This window comes from Berghia stephanieae, chromosome 1, assembly GCF_034508935.2.
Source record: "Berghia stephanieae isolate SIO BIC M18660-M18661 chromosome 1, UCSD_Bste_1.3, whole genome shotgun sequence".
NCBI classification, from domain to species: Eukaryota; Metazoa; Mollusca; class Gastropoda; order Nudibranchia; family Aeolidiidae; genus Berghia; species Berghia stephanieae.
The window spans coordinates 2020826-2037125 of record NC_088360.1 but is presented as its reverse complement, the minus strand read 5'-3'; the positions used below and the strand labels follow the sequence as shown (position 1 = coordinate 2037125).

The 16300-nt window shown below is 40.1% G+C and overlaps 1 protein-coding gene across 3 annotated transcripts in view; it reads right to left on the bottom strand.

The window, feature by feature from the left end:
- Positions 1 to 15594, bottom strand: part of LOC144966081 (uncharacterized) — a 52629-nt gene extending 37035 nt beyond the window's left edge. For 2 of the 3 annotated variants that reach the window (XM_078902143.1, XM_078902159.1), the window contains exons 1-5: positions 15457 to 15594; positions 7260 to 7316; positions 4085 to 4103; positions 2587 to 2618; positions 1480 to 1506 (exon numbers count right to left, since the gene is read on the bottom strand). In XM_078902143.1, coding sequence (XP_078758269.1) covers positions 1480 to 1506; positions 2587 to 2618; positions 4085 to 4103; positions 7260 to 7265 — 84 coding nt within the window. In that variant the 5' untranslated portion in view covers positions 7266 to 7316; positions 15457 to 15594. Of the gene's footprint in view, positions 1 to 1479; positions 1507 to 2586; positions 2619 to 4084; positions 4104 to 7259; positions 7317 to 13684; positions 13820 to 15456 lie in introns of all 3 variants that reach the window. The other variant, XM_078902151.1, reaches the window with a different exon arrangement.
- Positions 15595 to 16300: the final 706 nt, after the last annotated feature.

Sequence of the window (16300 nt, the reverse complement as noted above, 5' to 3'; positions counted from 1 at the left end):
GGTGTTATTTCTTACTGGAAGTATGACTGCCATAATTTGATGTAGAAGGAATGCTAAATAAGCATGTCATTCATATAGGTAAAGATGACTTCATCAAAGTCATATTCCTGCCTCTGGAATTATTTTGACATATAAAAATAATCACCATTATCATCTTTAACTTCTAGCCATGACCAATTGAATTTATTCCTCACGGGACTCACATCTTTATCGATGCTCGACAAGTCTGAATTGCGATCCACGAACAGCTCAGCCATTGTGAGAACATTAGAATAATTTAGCATAAATAAATATGACTTACTCAGGCCAATACACTGAATTATTAAGTAGAAGTGAATTATCAAGAAGAAACTTCGGCAGGCGTAGCGGAAAAATTCAAAGAATCGAAATGAAGGTAAATCGCCACAAAACAGCAAGCTCGCTTGGGCTTGAGCAAAACAATGCCAGAAAACTTCCTGATTTGCACGGGAATTAATTAGGCTACTTACCATTGTTCCTTATGATCAGGTACTCAATCAGTGAAGAAACGGTCAACCAGTTTGTTTACAACGTGAGGCAATCGAAATGTGCTTGTAGCAATCTATCCTAACTTTCGATTTGAAGATGTCTACATAACGGACTTGCGGCATTCGCAATTTACTTTATCATACTTTTGAGACTCCCCAGGTAAATGTGATCAATTTTGGTTTAGATGAAACTGTGAAATTTATCGCTCGGTGGCTCAGTTAAAATTGGCTACAGTTGGGATCACGACGGTTTGGAAAGTGAAAAAATAATTTAACGAAGGATGTGTGAAAATACCCAGGGAAGTGTTCAGACACGCCTTTTATAAAAAGCGTCGCTTTGTCTTGGCAATATATACATCGTTAATATAAACGGTCCCCATGAGCTATGCGTAGCGCTGTGGAACACTCCTAATTATTTTACGGTCATTCGACTACGATTTGTGAATTCTTTCTTTTTTTTATTTCTTTCTTTCCTTTTTTAAATATTTGAATTTGACAAATTGACTGATTTCAGTTAATTGACTGAGAATTTACAGGTCTAGCAATTTTTTAAAATTAAATCAATAAATAAATAAATTTAAAAAAAAAATAATATTAAAAAATAAAAAATAAAAATAAAATAATAATACACATGGCATTTGTATGGCACTTCATCTCATTAAAACTAATTCCAAGTACTTAGAGCACAGCTTGGTACACATTTGTTGATTTGAGACCCTTTTTAGTGTAACTTTGAGTGTATTTATGCAGATATCGCACTAAAAAAAGCAAACGATTCTTCTTCTTTTTCGTACCTCACCTAGGATGTTGAAAATTACACAGATTGGTACACATCACTCCCCCCCAGCCCTGATTTTGCCAATAATATTTTGAAATTAAGCTTAACTGTACAGCAGAATTTATGAGACATGAAGAATTCATTCTAACGAGATCAACAGCTAAATATCATAATGGGTAATACTGAATTACTCACTGGTGGACCACTGCCATCTCCTTGTGGCTGAAAAAAAAAAAAGAAAAGAAAAGATAAAAAGAAAGAAACATTAAAAGTGTTTAAATGATAAGACATAAAAAAGGGGAGGAAAGAGAGACACATTGAAGATAGCATTTAGCTTTTGTGTGTGAGACACAAAGTAATATACAATCCTCCCTTGTAGAGTGCTGATCAGGAAGGGGTGAAGAAGAAGAAGAAGCAGAAGAAGAAGAAGAGGAAGAAGAAGAAGAAGAAGAAGAAGAAGAAGAAGAAGAAGAAGAAGAAGAAGAAGAAGAAGAAGAAGAAGAAGAAGAAGAAGAAGAAGAAGAAGAAGAAGAAGAAGAAGAAGAAGAAGAAGAAGAAGAAGAAGAAGAAGAAGAAGAAGAAGAAGAAGAAGAAATATACATTTTTATCAATTTATCTTCTGTCCAATTTTTTTTTAAATGTTCACATCATGTTTTGTAAAAATCTAATCAACTGCTTGAAATAAAACATGATGCAACATTGAATCAGGGAGTATTGACATTACTAGTATAGAATGAGATGCATTCCTCCCACCAAATCCAAGCATCAGTAATACACTTTATAGTCACCTGGAACAACTACAAAAGATGTCTAACTTCTACGTCATGGCACAAGACCGAAGGGCTAGAGCTCAGGTGGTCGCTGGTTCGGATAAGTAAGTAAGTAAGTATATAGAATAATACTCAAACCATAACACCACAACAGGCCTGGAGATCAGCACAACAAAATTAACAAACTCAATTTTACTGTCAGACTTCCTCTTGAATCTTAAAGTAAAATAAGGGTGACGTAAAAAGACAAACAAAATAACACACACAGTACAGCAATACGGTCTTTGATTTTGCCCAGAAGGTTCAGGTTCAATCACCATTGCCAGGCTTTTTGACTTGAGCAGATCATCTTGCCCTACATTCAAGAGATATTGTGCATCAGGTGAAGTCTGGGTTATTACAGTCTTCCTTTAGAATACACACCCTATGAAAAATGTCCCCTTAGGGATGAGAATTTTATTTTATTTGTTCATTTCTATTGATAAATCTACATTTACTACTATTTAGTTACAAAATTGAGATTTGAACTTACAATAAGTGAAGGTCCTCCTGGCATTGGCCCATCTGAAATTAAAATCAAAGAATCCACTCATTAAACAAACAAAAACAAAAAAAACAACAACAACAAAAAAAAAAAAAATAAAAAGACTGTTTTAATTTAATTTGTTTTTTCTTTCGTTAATCCTCATGTAAAAATTAGCACTTCACTGTTATAAGGTATAGGGAATGAGATTAGCGGAAGAGTAGCGTTCCTTGATTGGACGTCGCCCATAGTCTATGACGTCACTGGCGGAAAAGTTATTAGAGAGAGAACGTCATGTTGGTTGTGCGCATGCGTCTCTCTAATAACTTTTCCGCCGGTGACGTCACAGACTATGGGTGACGTCCAATCAAGGGACGCTACTCTTCTGCTAATCTCATTCCCTATAGAAAAGAAAAGTGTAAAAAAGAGACAAAATATTTGTCACAGATTGTTCTATGAATTAAGTTTAATCGATTCTTTTACTGACATTCTGCACTACATTACCTTCAAAATCATATACAATGGTCATCACAAAAGTACTCGCTTCCTGAAAGCCTATTTTTCTCACGGAACAGAAATTTTCAATAACATTTGTCTCTCATAGTCATAGTACCATTTTATCTAGATGTCCTGTGATGGCCAAAACTTTGAAAATTATTTATTTCCTATTTATCTCCTATTTCCATTGTATTTTTATCTTATTGTGTAAATCATAACACGTCTGTACAAAAAATTTCCTTTTTGAGATGCAATAAAGTATTATTATTATTATTATTATTATTATTATCATCATGGCATTTTCACCTGACTTAAGCAATTACTATGTATTGAGAGCCGAAGCAAAATTCCACTTATTTATTGTATTGAAATCTTATTCACAGAATGGTTTGAGATGGGATGTGAAAAGACAAGGAGAGATTTATAGTGATAGCCCAGGCAATACATTTTTTAATGTCAGTCAATCAGTCAATAGCAACAAAATAAATACTCAGTTCATGATAACATCGGATGTATTAGAGTGAATTTGTCTACTTATGAAATGCAAAAAGTGTCCTTTTTATATATAATGTGGCTAAAGGAAACAAAAAAATTAATAAATATAATTTTCATTTACTACACAGAAATCGTCTCTGATGAAAATAATAAGACCACAAAAAAAAAAAAAAAAAAAAGAAAGAGAACGACACCACAACAATTTGTGACCATGGATATACAAAAAAAAAATATTTTTAAAAAAAACAAAAAATTACCAACAAAACTTATCCTAAACAAATCTATGGTATTTTATATCCACAGCTGGCCTTGGATCCTTGTGCCTGTATATGCCCATTTACCTTCCTTATTATTCTCTTCATGTTTTGCGCTTAAATCTTAATTTGTTGACAAAGGCAAATGAAGAATCAAATCCCTCCATACCTATATTCATTATCCATCTACATTAAAAACGTGCATGAAATTATAAAATCTTGACAAAATAATACGTCATTGAATTGAAAAATAGACTCACCTCCCTGTTCTCCTGATGGCTGAGAAAAAAAATAAAAAATTTTAATGTTAAATTCCATTCACAAAGAGTAATTATAGAGATTATCTCCCATGTCTCCTCTAACACTACCTCGATCAGGAGAATGTGTGATGAGTGAGTGAATTGAATTTAACACATCATTAAACTTGTACTCAAAGATTAAAAACAAAAAGAAGAAATAAGGCATTTAAATAGTATGTTTGGCATCATTATTTTTGCATTATCTCCTCTACTGTAAGTTGTGCACCTGAATACATCTTTTGAAATTATTTCATTCTGATGATTCCGTTATTCTTATGTTGATTACATTAAATTATGTCGTTTTAAGTTTAAAGCTGATTTACTCAAGATAATGGTTTGTACCCAGCTACCTCTAACTAACCATTTCTCAAAAACTAGTGAAGGGATTGACAAAATTTAAAGACCATTACAATCAGGATGATTGCAGATTGAAAAAATAACAAACTCAAATTCCATGGAAGGCGACATATGGTATGTTTTCCTAGGCCAACACATACAGAGACGCCAACTTTAAATTTGGCTCACAGGAGTTTCAGCCACCACTCATAGGAATTTCAATGCCGAAAGAGGAATTTCCGCGCACAAAAAAAAAAAAAGGAATTCGAATGGTATTTGGCATTGTGTTTACATATTGTATAGTTCTAAATAGATAACTGATTAGAATTATATTATGATACATAAACACATTGCAAATTACAATCCCGCAAAGTTTCCTTATTTCAAATGAAGTAAAGCGTCAAAACCTAATGGTAGAGATTGTAGTACTGATGGTAGTGAGGATGATGTGGTGTTGGTGGTTGTAGTAATAGTGGTAGAGATGATGAAGATGTGATAGTGGTTGATGTTGTAGATGTAGTGGTAGTGATGATGATATGGTGGTGGTGGTATAGTGGTTGTAGTAGTTGTGGTCGTGATGATAATGATGTGGTGGTGGTTGTAGTAGTGGTGGTAGTGATGTTGATGTGGTGGTGATGGTGGCTGTAGTACAAATGGTAGTGATGAATATATGGTGGTGGTGGTATAGTGGTTGTAGTAGTTGTGGTCGTGATGATAATGATGTGGTGGTGGTTGTAGTAGTGGTGGTAGTGATGTTGATGTGGTGGTGATGGTGGTTGTGGTACAAATGGTAGTGATGATGATGTGGTAGTGGTGGTTGTAGTAGTAGTCGTGGTAGTGATGATAATGTGGTGGTGGTGGTTGTAGTAGTACTGGTCGTGATGATAATGTGGTGCTAGTGGTTGTAGTAGTAGTGGCAGTGATGATGATGATGATGATTATGCTGATGCTGTAGTGGTTGTTGTTATAGTAGTAGTAGTAGTAGTAGTAGTAGTAGTAGTAGTAGTAGTAGTAGTAGTAGTAGTAGTAGTAGTGGTAGTAGTAGTAGCAGTAGTGGTAGTAGTAGTAGCAGTAGTAGTAGTAGTAGTAGTAGTAGTAGTAGTAGTAGTAGTAGTAGTAGTAGTAGAGTAGTAGTAGTAGTAGTAGTAGTAGTAGTAGTAGTAGTAGTGGTGATGATGATGTGGTGGTTGTAGTAGCAGTGATAGTGATGATGATGATGTGGTGGTTGTGGTAGTAGTCGTGGTGGTAGTGATGATGTGGTGGTGGTGGTTGAAGTAGTATTAGTGGTAGTGATGATGTGGTGGTGGTGGTGGTTGTAGTAGTAGTGGTAGTGATGATGTGGTGGTGGTGGCGGTTGTAGTAGTAGCGGTAATGATGATGTGGTAGTAGTAGTAGAAGTAGTAGTAGTAGTAGTATTAGTAGTAGTAGTAGTAGTAGTAGTAGTAGTAGTAGTAGCAGTAGTAGTGGTAGTAGTAGTGGTAGTAGTAGTAGTAGCAGTAGTAGTAGTAGCAGTGGTGATGATGATGTGGTGGTTGTAGTAGCAGTGGTAGTGATGATGATGATGTGGTGGTGGTGGTTGTGGTAGTAGTGGTAGTGATGATGATGATGATGTGGTGGTGGTTGTAGTAGTATTAGTGGTAGTGATGATGATGTGGTGGTGGTGGTTGTAGTAGTATTAGTGGTAGTGATGATGTGGTGGTGGTGGTTGTAGTAGTGGTGGTGGCTGTAGTAGTAGTGGTAATGATGATGTGGTGGTGGTCGTTGTTGTAGTAGTGATGATGATGTGGTAGTAGTGGTAGTGATGATGTGATACTGGTGGTTGTAGTAGTAGTGGTAGTGATGATGTGATGCTGGTGGTTGTAGTAGTAGTGGTAGTGATGATGATGTGGAGGTGGTGGTGTAGTAGTAGTGGTAGTAATGATGATTAGGTGGTGGTGGTTGTAATGTTGATGGTGGTACTGTTAGTGATGATGATGATGTGTTGGTGGTGGTTGAAGTAGTAGTTGTGGTAATGATGATGATGTGGTGGTGGTGGTGGTTGTAGTAGTAGTGGTAGTGATGATGATGTGGTGGTGGTTGCAGTAGTAGTGGTGGTGATGATGGTTTTAATACTAGTGGTAATGATGATGTGGTGGTTGAAAGGGGGGGGGGGGGGGGATCCTTGGAACAAACTGACCTCACCGGAATTTGACGGAAGTTGCCCGGAGCCCGGAATTTTTTGCTCCAGACCGGAGTTTTTTCCGGTGAAACCGGAGTTTTGGCATCACTGCACATATTATTACTATAATATTTAAAATCAGTTGCACAAACTTTGAAGGACCTAATTAAACAACATATGTATTGTATTGATTGACTAGAGAGCAGGCCTGTCAACTTGAAAATTAAAAAATTTGTATTCTTTAGGAGACAAAAATAATAAGTCGCTTTAATTAACTTTATAGATCAACAATTTACCCTCGCAATTATTTAAATAACACTTCAAAGTCCTTAAAATTATATACTTTAGCATCAACTTTCATTTTTAATAAGTTTTAATGTCTTAAAAATGTCAAAGAATTTTGAACACTGGAGCCGAAATTTTGTAATTTTACTAATTTTTCGTTGTTGTAGACAGGTCTTGGACGACAACAAAAAGACCATAATTTATTATCCTAGAACATCACTTATCCATAATTTCGAATCCCCCAATAAACCTGAGAACTGGCACCCATGAAAACAGTCCAAATTTTTAATTATGGATACCAAAACCAAAAATTTAATTACTTTAAATCATCATTGCTAAATATGTGTCAATACTTACATCCATGGCTGTAAAAAATTATGTCGATTTCAATATGGTGGAGGGAATCTATGGCAACTGTGGATATGGGAGAAAAGATAAAATCCAGTTGACGTCAACAAATTTGTGGTGCAATGGTTTGATAAATTGTTTCTGTTATTCCATGTAATCATCGTGCAGGCCTGTAATCGAACATTTATTTTAACAACCGGTGACCTTATAATTAATTTTGTCTTCTATCAATTGAAGGTTGCTTCCGCGACCTAAAAATGTTTTGGACATGTTGCAGAATCGTTCACGGTTAGTTATTTTTATTCCTTATTTGTCTTTATGAAAAAGCGGCTCAGTTGACTTTTTTTCCTCGAAGACAATGCCAGCAAAACTGAACTAATCAAAAGACATCTGTGTCGCTTGCAAATTAAATAATCACTGTTACATAAAAAATTCAACGAAAAATTGTTTCGACACTGTTCAGACGAACAATCGTAAATTATAAAGAAACTGTAGAGGCAAAGATTGTTTGGGTGTGAAGACATATGATTATAAGATAGAGAATTATAAAAGCCTTACGATATCAGTTATTGTTACGTTTCACTGTTATGTATTTGTTCACAGATGATGCAATTGTCTTTCTTCGATATTCTGTATCTCTGAAATAAAATTGAGATTGAAAAAGGACAAGGCCTTATTCATTTATATCGAAGAAACTAAAAGTATGACGGACGCTAGAGATCTCGCGGAGATCACCGCAATAAGATGTCCTGCCCCAGGCTGTCTAGAATCATGGACATCAAACATCCCTTCAGACGTCCTGCTCAGACTCCTCGACATCCACGAGAGGACTGCTCATCCGACTACATCCCCTGCAACAGCGCCCACGGCCACAGGGGTTAAAGCTGAAAAAGTCAAGCGACCGATCATCTCTGTGTCAGAACAAGCGAGGAATGGACATACTTCAAGCAGAGGTGGTCGGAATATAAGCTCGCCACGCGACTTAGCGGCCAGGACATCATTTTTCAACCTTGAATGCTGCGACGAGGCCCTCCGTAGAGACTTATCAAGGAGTTTCACTAACCTCACGTCATGTGATGAAAATACTCTCCTCGATAATATTAAAAAACTCGCAATCCGCCAAGAAAACGTCATGGTGGCTAGGTTACAACTCCAGCAGATGCGACAAGACAGGGATGAACCAGCCCGGACCTTTGCCGCACGCATCAAAGGTCAAGCTAGTGTCTGTCAGTACGATTTGAAGTGCACATGTGGAGTCAATGTCTCATACAGTGATCAGATGATTCGGGACACTTTGATAATCGGCTTAGCAGACGACGACATTCGCCTTGATGTGCTGGGACAGGCTGACCAAGACATGTCACTCGACAACACCATCCGTTTTATCGAGGCTAAGGAAAGCGGGAAGCGCTCGGCTGGCAGGATTAACCCCCTTCCTCTAACGCTCACCCCTACATCAGTCAACGCAGCAAGTAGCACGTATAGACAGATGGAAAGAAAACGCGGCTATTGTGGTAGAGATGGACATGGCACTAAGAAACAAGACAGAGTCAACCATTGCCCTGCATACGGTCATATATGCACCAATTGCGACATTCCGCACCACTTTGAAAATGTCTGCAGAAAACCAAAACAGAAAAGGCAAGGCAACTCTGCAACAGCTGTGTTTGAAGCACTATGCTCGATTGATCGACTTGACCATCATGTGTACAATTCTGCACGCGAGTCATGGGTAAAAGCGCCCATCTGCACAACAGCCGACAGTCCAAATTGAGATCCAAGCCCTCCCGTCAGATGCTAACGACCTTGGAATCGATTCCACCCTGTGCAACCCAACCAATACGGCAAAAGCCCTGGCCATTGCAGACACCGGCTGCCAATCATGTCTTGCTGGAACCTCACTCCTTACACAGCTAGGTTTAACCACTGCCCACCTCACTCCTACTTCAATGAAGATGAGAGCTGCAAATCAAAACCCCATCGAGATCGTGGGTGCCCTAGCCCTTCGAATAACAGGCTTCACACATTCCATGCAACGGAAAACAACGCGTCAAATTGTTTACATCTCGCAAGCAACTGACAAATTTTTCTTATCCATGGAAGCCTGCAAAGACCTTGGTATCATACACCACTCATTCCCTTCAATAGAATCAGCCATAATAACAGACTCTATGAAGACCATCCAATCTGTCCTACATAGTGAATCTAATAATACTGCTGACAAAGACCCTTGCGATTGCCCCCCTCGCCAGAAACCACCACCCCTCCCAACAATCCTGCCCTTCCCAGGCATAGAAGAAAACAGAGAAAAGCTTGAACAATGGCTCTTAGACTACAACAAAAGTAGCACTTTCAATGTCTGCGAGCACCAAGGGCTACCAATGATGTCTGGACCCCCAATGAGACTCCTTATCGACGATGAGGCCACGCCTGTTGCACACCACACCCCTATCCCAGTACCCATCTACTGGCAGGAACAGCTTAAGGCTGGCCTTGATCAGGACAATCAACTTGGCGTACTGGAACCAGTTCCAATCGGGACCCCAGTGTCATGGTGTCATCGGATGGTTGTCTGCGCTAAGAAATCGGGAAAACCTCGCCGAACCGTGGACTTCCAAGCCCTTAATCGCTATGCCACTAGAGAGACGCACCACACTCAGTCGCCATTCCACCAGGCCTGCATGGTTCCACACAACTCGAGAAAGAGTACTTTCGATGCCTGGAATGGCTATCACAGCATAGCACTAGACCCCGAGGACAGACACCTGACTACCTTCATAACCCCTTGGGGCCGATACAGATATCGCGTGTGCCCTCAAGGGTACATTTCATCTGGCGATGCCTACACAAGACGATTCGACGAGATTATAAGTGACATCGGCAACAAGACAAAAGTAATTGATGACACTATCATGTGGTCCCAATCCATAGAAGACAGTTTCTTCCAAACAGCCAAGTTCCTGGATACATGTGGCAGGAATGGGGTCATTCTTAACCCATCAAAGTTCTCCTTTGCAAAAGAAACAGTCCAGTTCGCAGGGTTTGAAATTACGCCAACAACTGTTCGTCCATGCCCACAAGTCTTAGAAGCAATTCAGAAATTTCCCAAACCCCGCACAATCACCGACGTGAGAAGCTGGTTTGGCCTTGTAAACCAGGTCGCATATGCCTTTGCGTCAGCAGAAAGAATGCAACCATTCCGCACACTGCTTCAACCCAAGACACCATTCGTGTGGACTGAAGATCTAGACAAGCTGTTTGAAGAAACTAAGTCCATCATCGTCCAAGAAATTCAGAGAGGCGTGGAAATATTTGACAAAAACAAACCGACATGTCTGGCCACTGATTTCAGCAAAGATGGCATTGGATTCTGGCTACTACAAAAGCATTGCACATGCGCATCAAACAAACCATTCTGCTGCCGAACAGGGTGGAAAGTGACATTAGTGGACAGCTGCTTTACATCACCAGCAGAGGCAAGATACGCCCCGATTGAAGGAGAGGCCCTGGCTGTGGTAGATGCCCTAAACAAACTCGTCATTTCGTGCTAGGCTGTCCCAACCTGATTATCCAGTTGATCACAAACCCCTCCTTAAGGTGTTCAGTGACAGGAACTTGGATGCCATCCCAAACCCACGACTCAGGAACTTAAAAGAAAAGACACTGAAATATCGGTTCCAGATTACTCATATCCCTGGTGTCCATCATGTTGCTGCAGACACCATCTCACGCAAACCAGTGGGCGAAGCCGAACACCTCCATCTACCCGACGATGCAACCCACATCTCCACTGACCTCAGCCTCCCTACTCTGCCTCATGACTTCCTCATGGCCATCAGAGCACAACCTGCAAACCCCAATTTACACGCAGATGAAGAAATACCCATTGGAGGTATCAGCTCAATAACTTGGAACGATGTTCGTGTTGCCACAGCAGTGACCACTCAATGGTTGAATTAATTGACCTGATAGAAAATGGGTTCCCTGATGCAAAAGACAATTTGCCAACAGAACTTAGACCTTACTTTCAATTCAGAGACAAACTTACAAGTTTCGACGGTGTGGCTTTGTACAATGACCGCATAATTATTCCTCCTAGTCTGCGCGACAAAGCCCTTCGAGCCCTCCACTCAGCTCATCAAGGGGTGTCCCAAATGTTCTCCCGCGCTGACGCCTCATTTTTCTGGCCTGGGATGACCGCTGCAATAAGTGAAATGCGAACGAACTGCCAGTCTTGCAACCGCATAGCCCCAACTCAACCAAGTGCTCCCCCTACCCCGCCAATGCAACCCCAATACCCTTTCCAGTGTATCTGTGCAGACTTTTTCCAATATGCAGGACATAACTACTTAGTTATTGTCGACAGATATAGCAATTGGCCCATCGTGGAAAGAGCACACGGTGGATCCACAGGCCTCATTACCAGCCTAAGACGCACTTTCACTACTTACGGCATCAGTGATGAACTCTCATCTGACGGTGGCCCAGAATTCACCTCTACAGCCACAACAACGTTCCTGCGCAACTGGGGGGTCCAACACCGTCTCTCCTCAGTGGCATTCCCCCACAGCAACAGCAGGGCAGAGATTGGTGTCAAGACCATCAAACGAATGATCATGGACAACACCGGTCGTGACGGGAACCTTGACACCGACTCCTTCCAATGCGCCATCCTTCAGTATCGCAACACGCCAGACAGGGACACTCGGCTATCCCCTGCGATGTGCATATTTGGAAGGCCAATCAGGGACTTTATTCCGATACACCCAGGAAAATATATCCCCCATAAAACCTGGCAAGAGACCTTGGCCAACAGGGAAGATGCCTTAAGAAACAGGCACATGAAGGATGCAGAAAGACTATCTGCCCATACTCGCATTCTACCCCCCCTTACTGTTGGAGACTGCATCAGGATACAAAATCAGACAGGGCCATTTCCCACGAAATGGGACAAAACAGGAATCGTTATTGAAGTCCGTCAGTTCGACCAGTATGTCGTCAGAGTTGATGGATCGGGCAGAATAACACTAAGAAACAGAAAATTCCTGCGCCTATATCACCCAGTGATTGCCAGGGCCCCTCTAGCCACACTGCCTACACCCACCACAACAGTGGCAAAGAGCAATAATTCAACGCCTGCAACACCCAAGATGGTCTCCAACTCAGCAGGCCAGAAAGCAACTCCAGAGACAGTACAGCCCGATGCTCCACCGCTCGAAGAGCCACCCAGCAACGGTCCTGCTGACGAAATTATCGTCCCAACAAAACAACCTAACAAACCGATTGCTCCAGCCGGTGATGCCGAAGGAACTCCACCTCCTAGGACAGCTCGCTTGCCCCGCGCTTTGATGGCCCTCCAGCCATACAACAAGCCTGGTCTGAAGGAAACAGACCAGCTACCCGAGAGGCGCTCAAGAATTAAATGACTTTCATTTTACGTTACTTAAAACTCGAAAATCATTTAGTACGAGTCTAATCTATATCCCTGTCCTCTATCTGCGAAGAAAGCACCATATTATTGCAACTGATCATCATTTTTCTAATTTAATATCAGTCTTTGTCCCCTACTTGTCAAGAAAGCACTATCCAAAGACTTGGGGGGCATAGAGAATTATAAAAGCCTTACGATATCAGTTATTGTTACGTTTCACTGTTATGTATTTGTTCACAGATGATGCAATTGTCTTTCTTCGATATTCTGTATCTCTGAAATAAAATTGAGATTGAAAAAGGACAAGGCCTTATTCATTTATAAGAGACGTTGCAAATGTGGGTTGGTAAAATCGAGCGCACACGAACGACCGCTGTGAATGGAGCATGAGGCAGCCAAAAATGATAAAACAGAAACAGGGAATCCCCTCGACGACCACGTCCTATGCACACAGCGACGGCCACTTACTGTGCACACAGCAACGGCCACGTACTGTGCACACAGCGACGGCCAAGTTCAAGGAAGCGACAGGCAATAGAGAAATGGGAAATCCCCTTGATGGCCACGCACTGTGCATGGAGCAAAGTAGAGGTGGAGAGAGAGAGAGAGAGAGAGAGAGAGAGAGAGAGAGAGAGAGAGAGAGAGAGAAAAAGAGTGAGCATGACCTAACAATAGTTGTATAATCCGAGACTGACTATAATATGCTTCGGTATTGTTATCCACTGTTTTAAGTTTCCCTGGATTATTTTTTTAAATTTAGGCTATAATTATTTTCTTTTCCATGCGGGATCAAATTTCTTTAAATCTATTATTGTCTAATATTATGTCCCTGGGTAGAGAATAATGGATTGTCTCTCATCAGGCAATTGCCTGAGAATTTACAGACCTGATCATGCTCAATTGTGCATAATGAACTATCATGCTAAAAAGTATCATTCCATAAAAAAAAGAGTGTTCAATGTACTACCTGTGCGACTATACGGTCTTGTGGTATGACACTCACCTTTGGACCCAAAGGTCCAAGGTTCGAGTCCCCCTCTGAGGAACCCAAGTTGAGTCCTTGGTAATGACTCTTTACTCACATTCTTTCACCGCACTCAGGTATAAAATGAGTATCCGGCTGGCAACAGCATTGTCTCTGAAAAAAATTTGTAAAATCGACTTACGGACATCATGTCTCATCCTAATCGTTATGTGTTACTATTGGCAAGGGATCCCGCTTAGAGCGCTTTGAGCAGGATTAGTGGATTATATTGGGCTACATACATGAAAATGTTCAAGTCTAAATCATTTGGTGTAATACACCATAACAACGATTCATACCAAGTGAAAATGTGGCCATGGACTGGTCAAAACTATGACATTTGGGATCTTCTGAAATATTGTTCATCAAACGTAAAGGGTAAGTTGCTTCTGAAATATTAAGCCTAATATGATATTAGAAAATATAATGTTCCTTATTTTTATATGCTTCACTCCATAATGCTAATTTCCCGCAACATTATGCATTTCCATTCAATTGTGATGGCAATATACATACGACTACGAGTACATAATAGGACGGGATGCAACAATGGGCTAGATTTAACATTATATATATAATGGACACTATTTTGCGTTAGACAATGAGTAATGAGCCCAAAAATAATTTGGTTATCAGACCAGCTCGTCATATACCCATCAATATTTTTGAGAGCCAATGAAATCTTTTTTGTTATTAGACAATGTGAATAAAAATTGGCTGCAACTGCTATTTCTGTGAACAACATAATTTATAGGCCTAATTATAATAATAATAAACCATCCAGCCAACAAAACAGCAAAAAATGACTACTCCGCTCGGAACGTATACAACTTTTTTACAAAGGCAGTGTCTACGTACACGGTAACCGGGCACCTAGCCTCAGGATCTACGTGTACACGGTAACTCCGGTAACTGGTTTGCCACTACAATACAAGCAATGGATGGACCTTGCTCTGTATGTGTGTGTGAGTGTTAGTTTTAAAAAATCAAACAATACAATTTAACCCACTAAAGGCGAGATTCAAGGTTACCATGTATGTTACTATTACTGTGTACGTAGATCCTGAGGCTAGGTGCCCGGTTGGTAACGAAAATAATGATACCAAGATATATCTGTGATATTCCTCTTTATTAAAACGAACGTTTTAGGCATATTTAATTGAACACCCCTAAAATTTAGTAAAAGCGAACGGCAATTACCAGTCATAACTTTCTTATGGGCGAGTTGGAGTTGGGTCACAATTTGACTCCCACTGCTGCTGCTCACTAAACTGCCTAAAGTAAAGTTACCGTGTACTTAGACACTCCGTTTTACTGGCACTGTGCCCCCCCCCCTTGTGTTAGCGCACGCACACCTGGAGGTTGAGTCCGAATTCTAATAATTAAAAAAAATGGACTTTGACTTTGAGTCCGAATTGCGACAGGAGACTATTCAGTTTAGACTCGGACTCCAGTCGGAATTGCATTTCTCTCAGTCTCAAGATTACTAGAAGGATGTTTGTGGAGATGAAGGAACTGAATAAGAATAAGATGATAATAACAGGCAGAAAGTTCACTGTAGTTCAAGTGATGAAGTCATTTATCTCTGCATCTCATTCAATTCACCGTGTCGTTGACGAGAATGATGATGTTGGAGCCAGTTGTTGGCTGGGGGCCTCAGCCGGCGCCTCCACAATTAAATAAAAAAGCTGATTAAAACGCTAATGGTACAACGTGCTAAAATATAACGTTGATTTCTGAGCAATAATTACCTGCATTAAGGAACGCGTATTTTGACCTTAATAATCACTTCAAAACCAAAGCGAATCACGTTTCTCTTTTACAATCCTATCTCATTGACTGTAAACAAGGCCGACGCCATGTTGGAGTTGAGTTAAGATTTTGAGAACGAAATTTTGTCGTGTGAAATGTAAAAAAATAGAGCCTTGCGAAGAAAGAAACGAGACAAAATAACCGACAGCATTTTGTTTGCAGCGGCAGCAACACAGACTGTTAATGTTTGTTATTGCTTCTTCTACTGCTACATCAAAAACGACAACAACATCTACTACATCTACCACTACAACAACAACAACAACTACTACTACTACTCCCACTACTACTACTACTACGACTACTACTACTACTACTACTACTACTACTACTACTACTACTACTACTACTACTACTACTACTACTACTACTACTACTACTACTACTACTACTACTACTACTACTACTAGCAATACCACCACCATGACTACTACTACCACTATCAATACTACTACTACTACTACTACTACTACTACTACTACTACTACTACTACTACTACAACAATACCCACATTACTACTACTACTACTACTACACACTACACTACCTACCATACTACTACTACTACACATACTACTACTACTACTACTACTACTACTAACTACTACTACTACCACTACTACTACTACTACTACTACTACTACTACTACTACTACTACTATTACTACCACCACCAATACCACCACCATTACTACTACTACTACCATCACCAACACCACCACTACTACTACTACTACTACTACTACTACTACTACTACTACTACTACTACTACTACTACTACA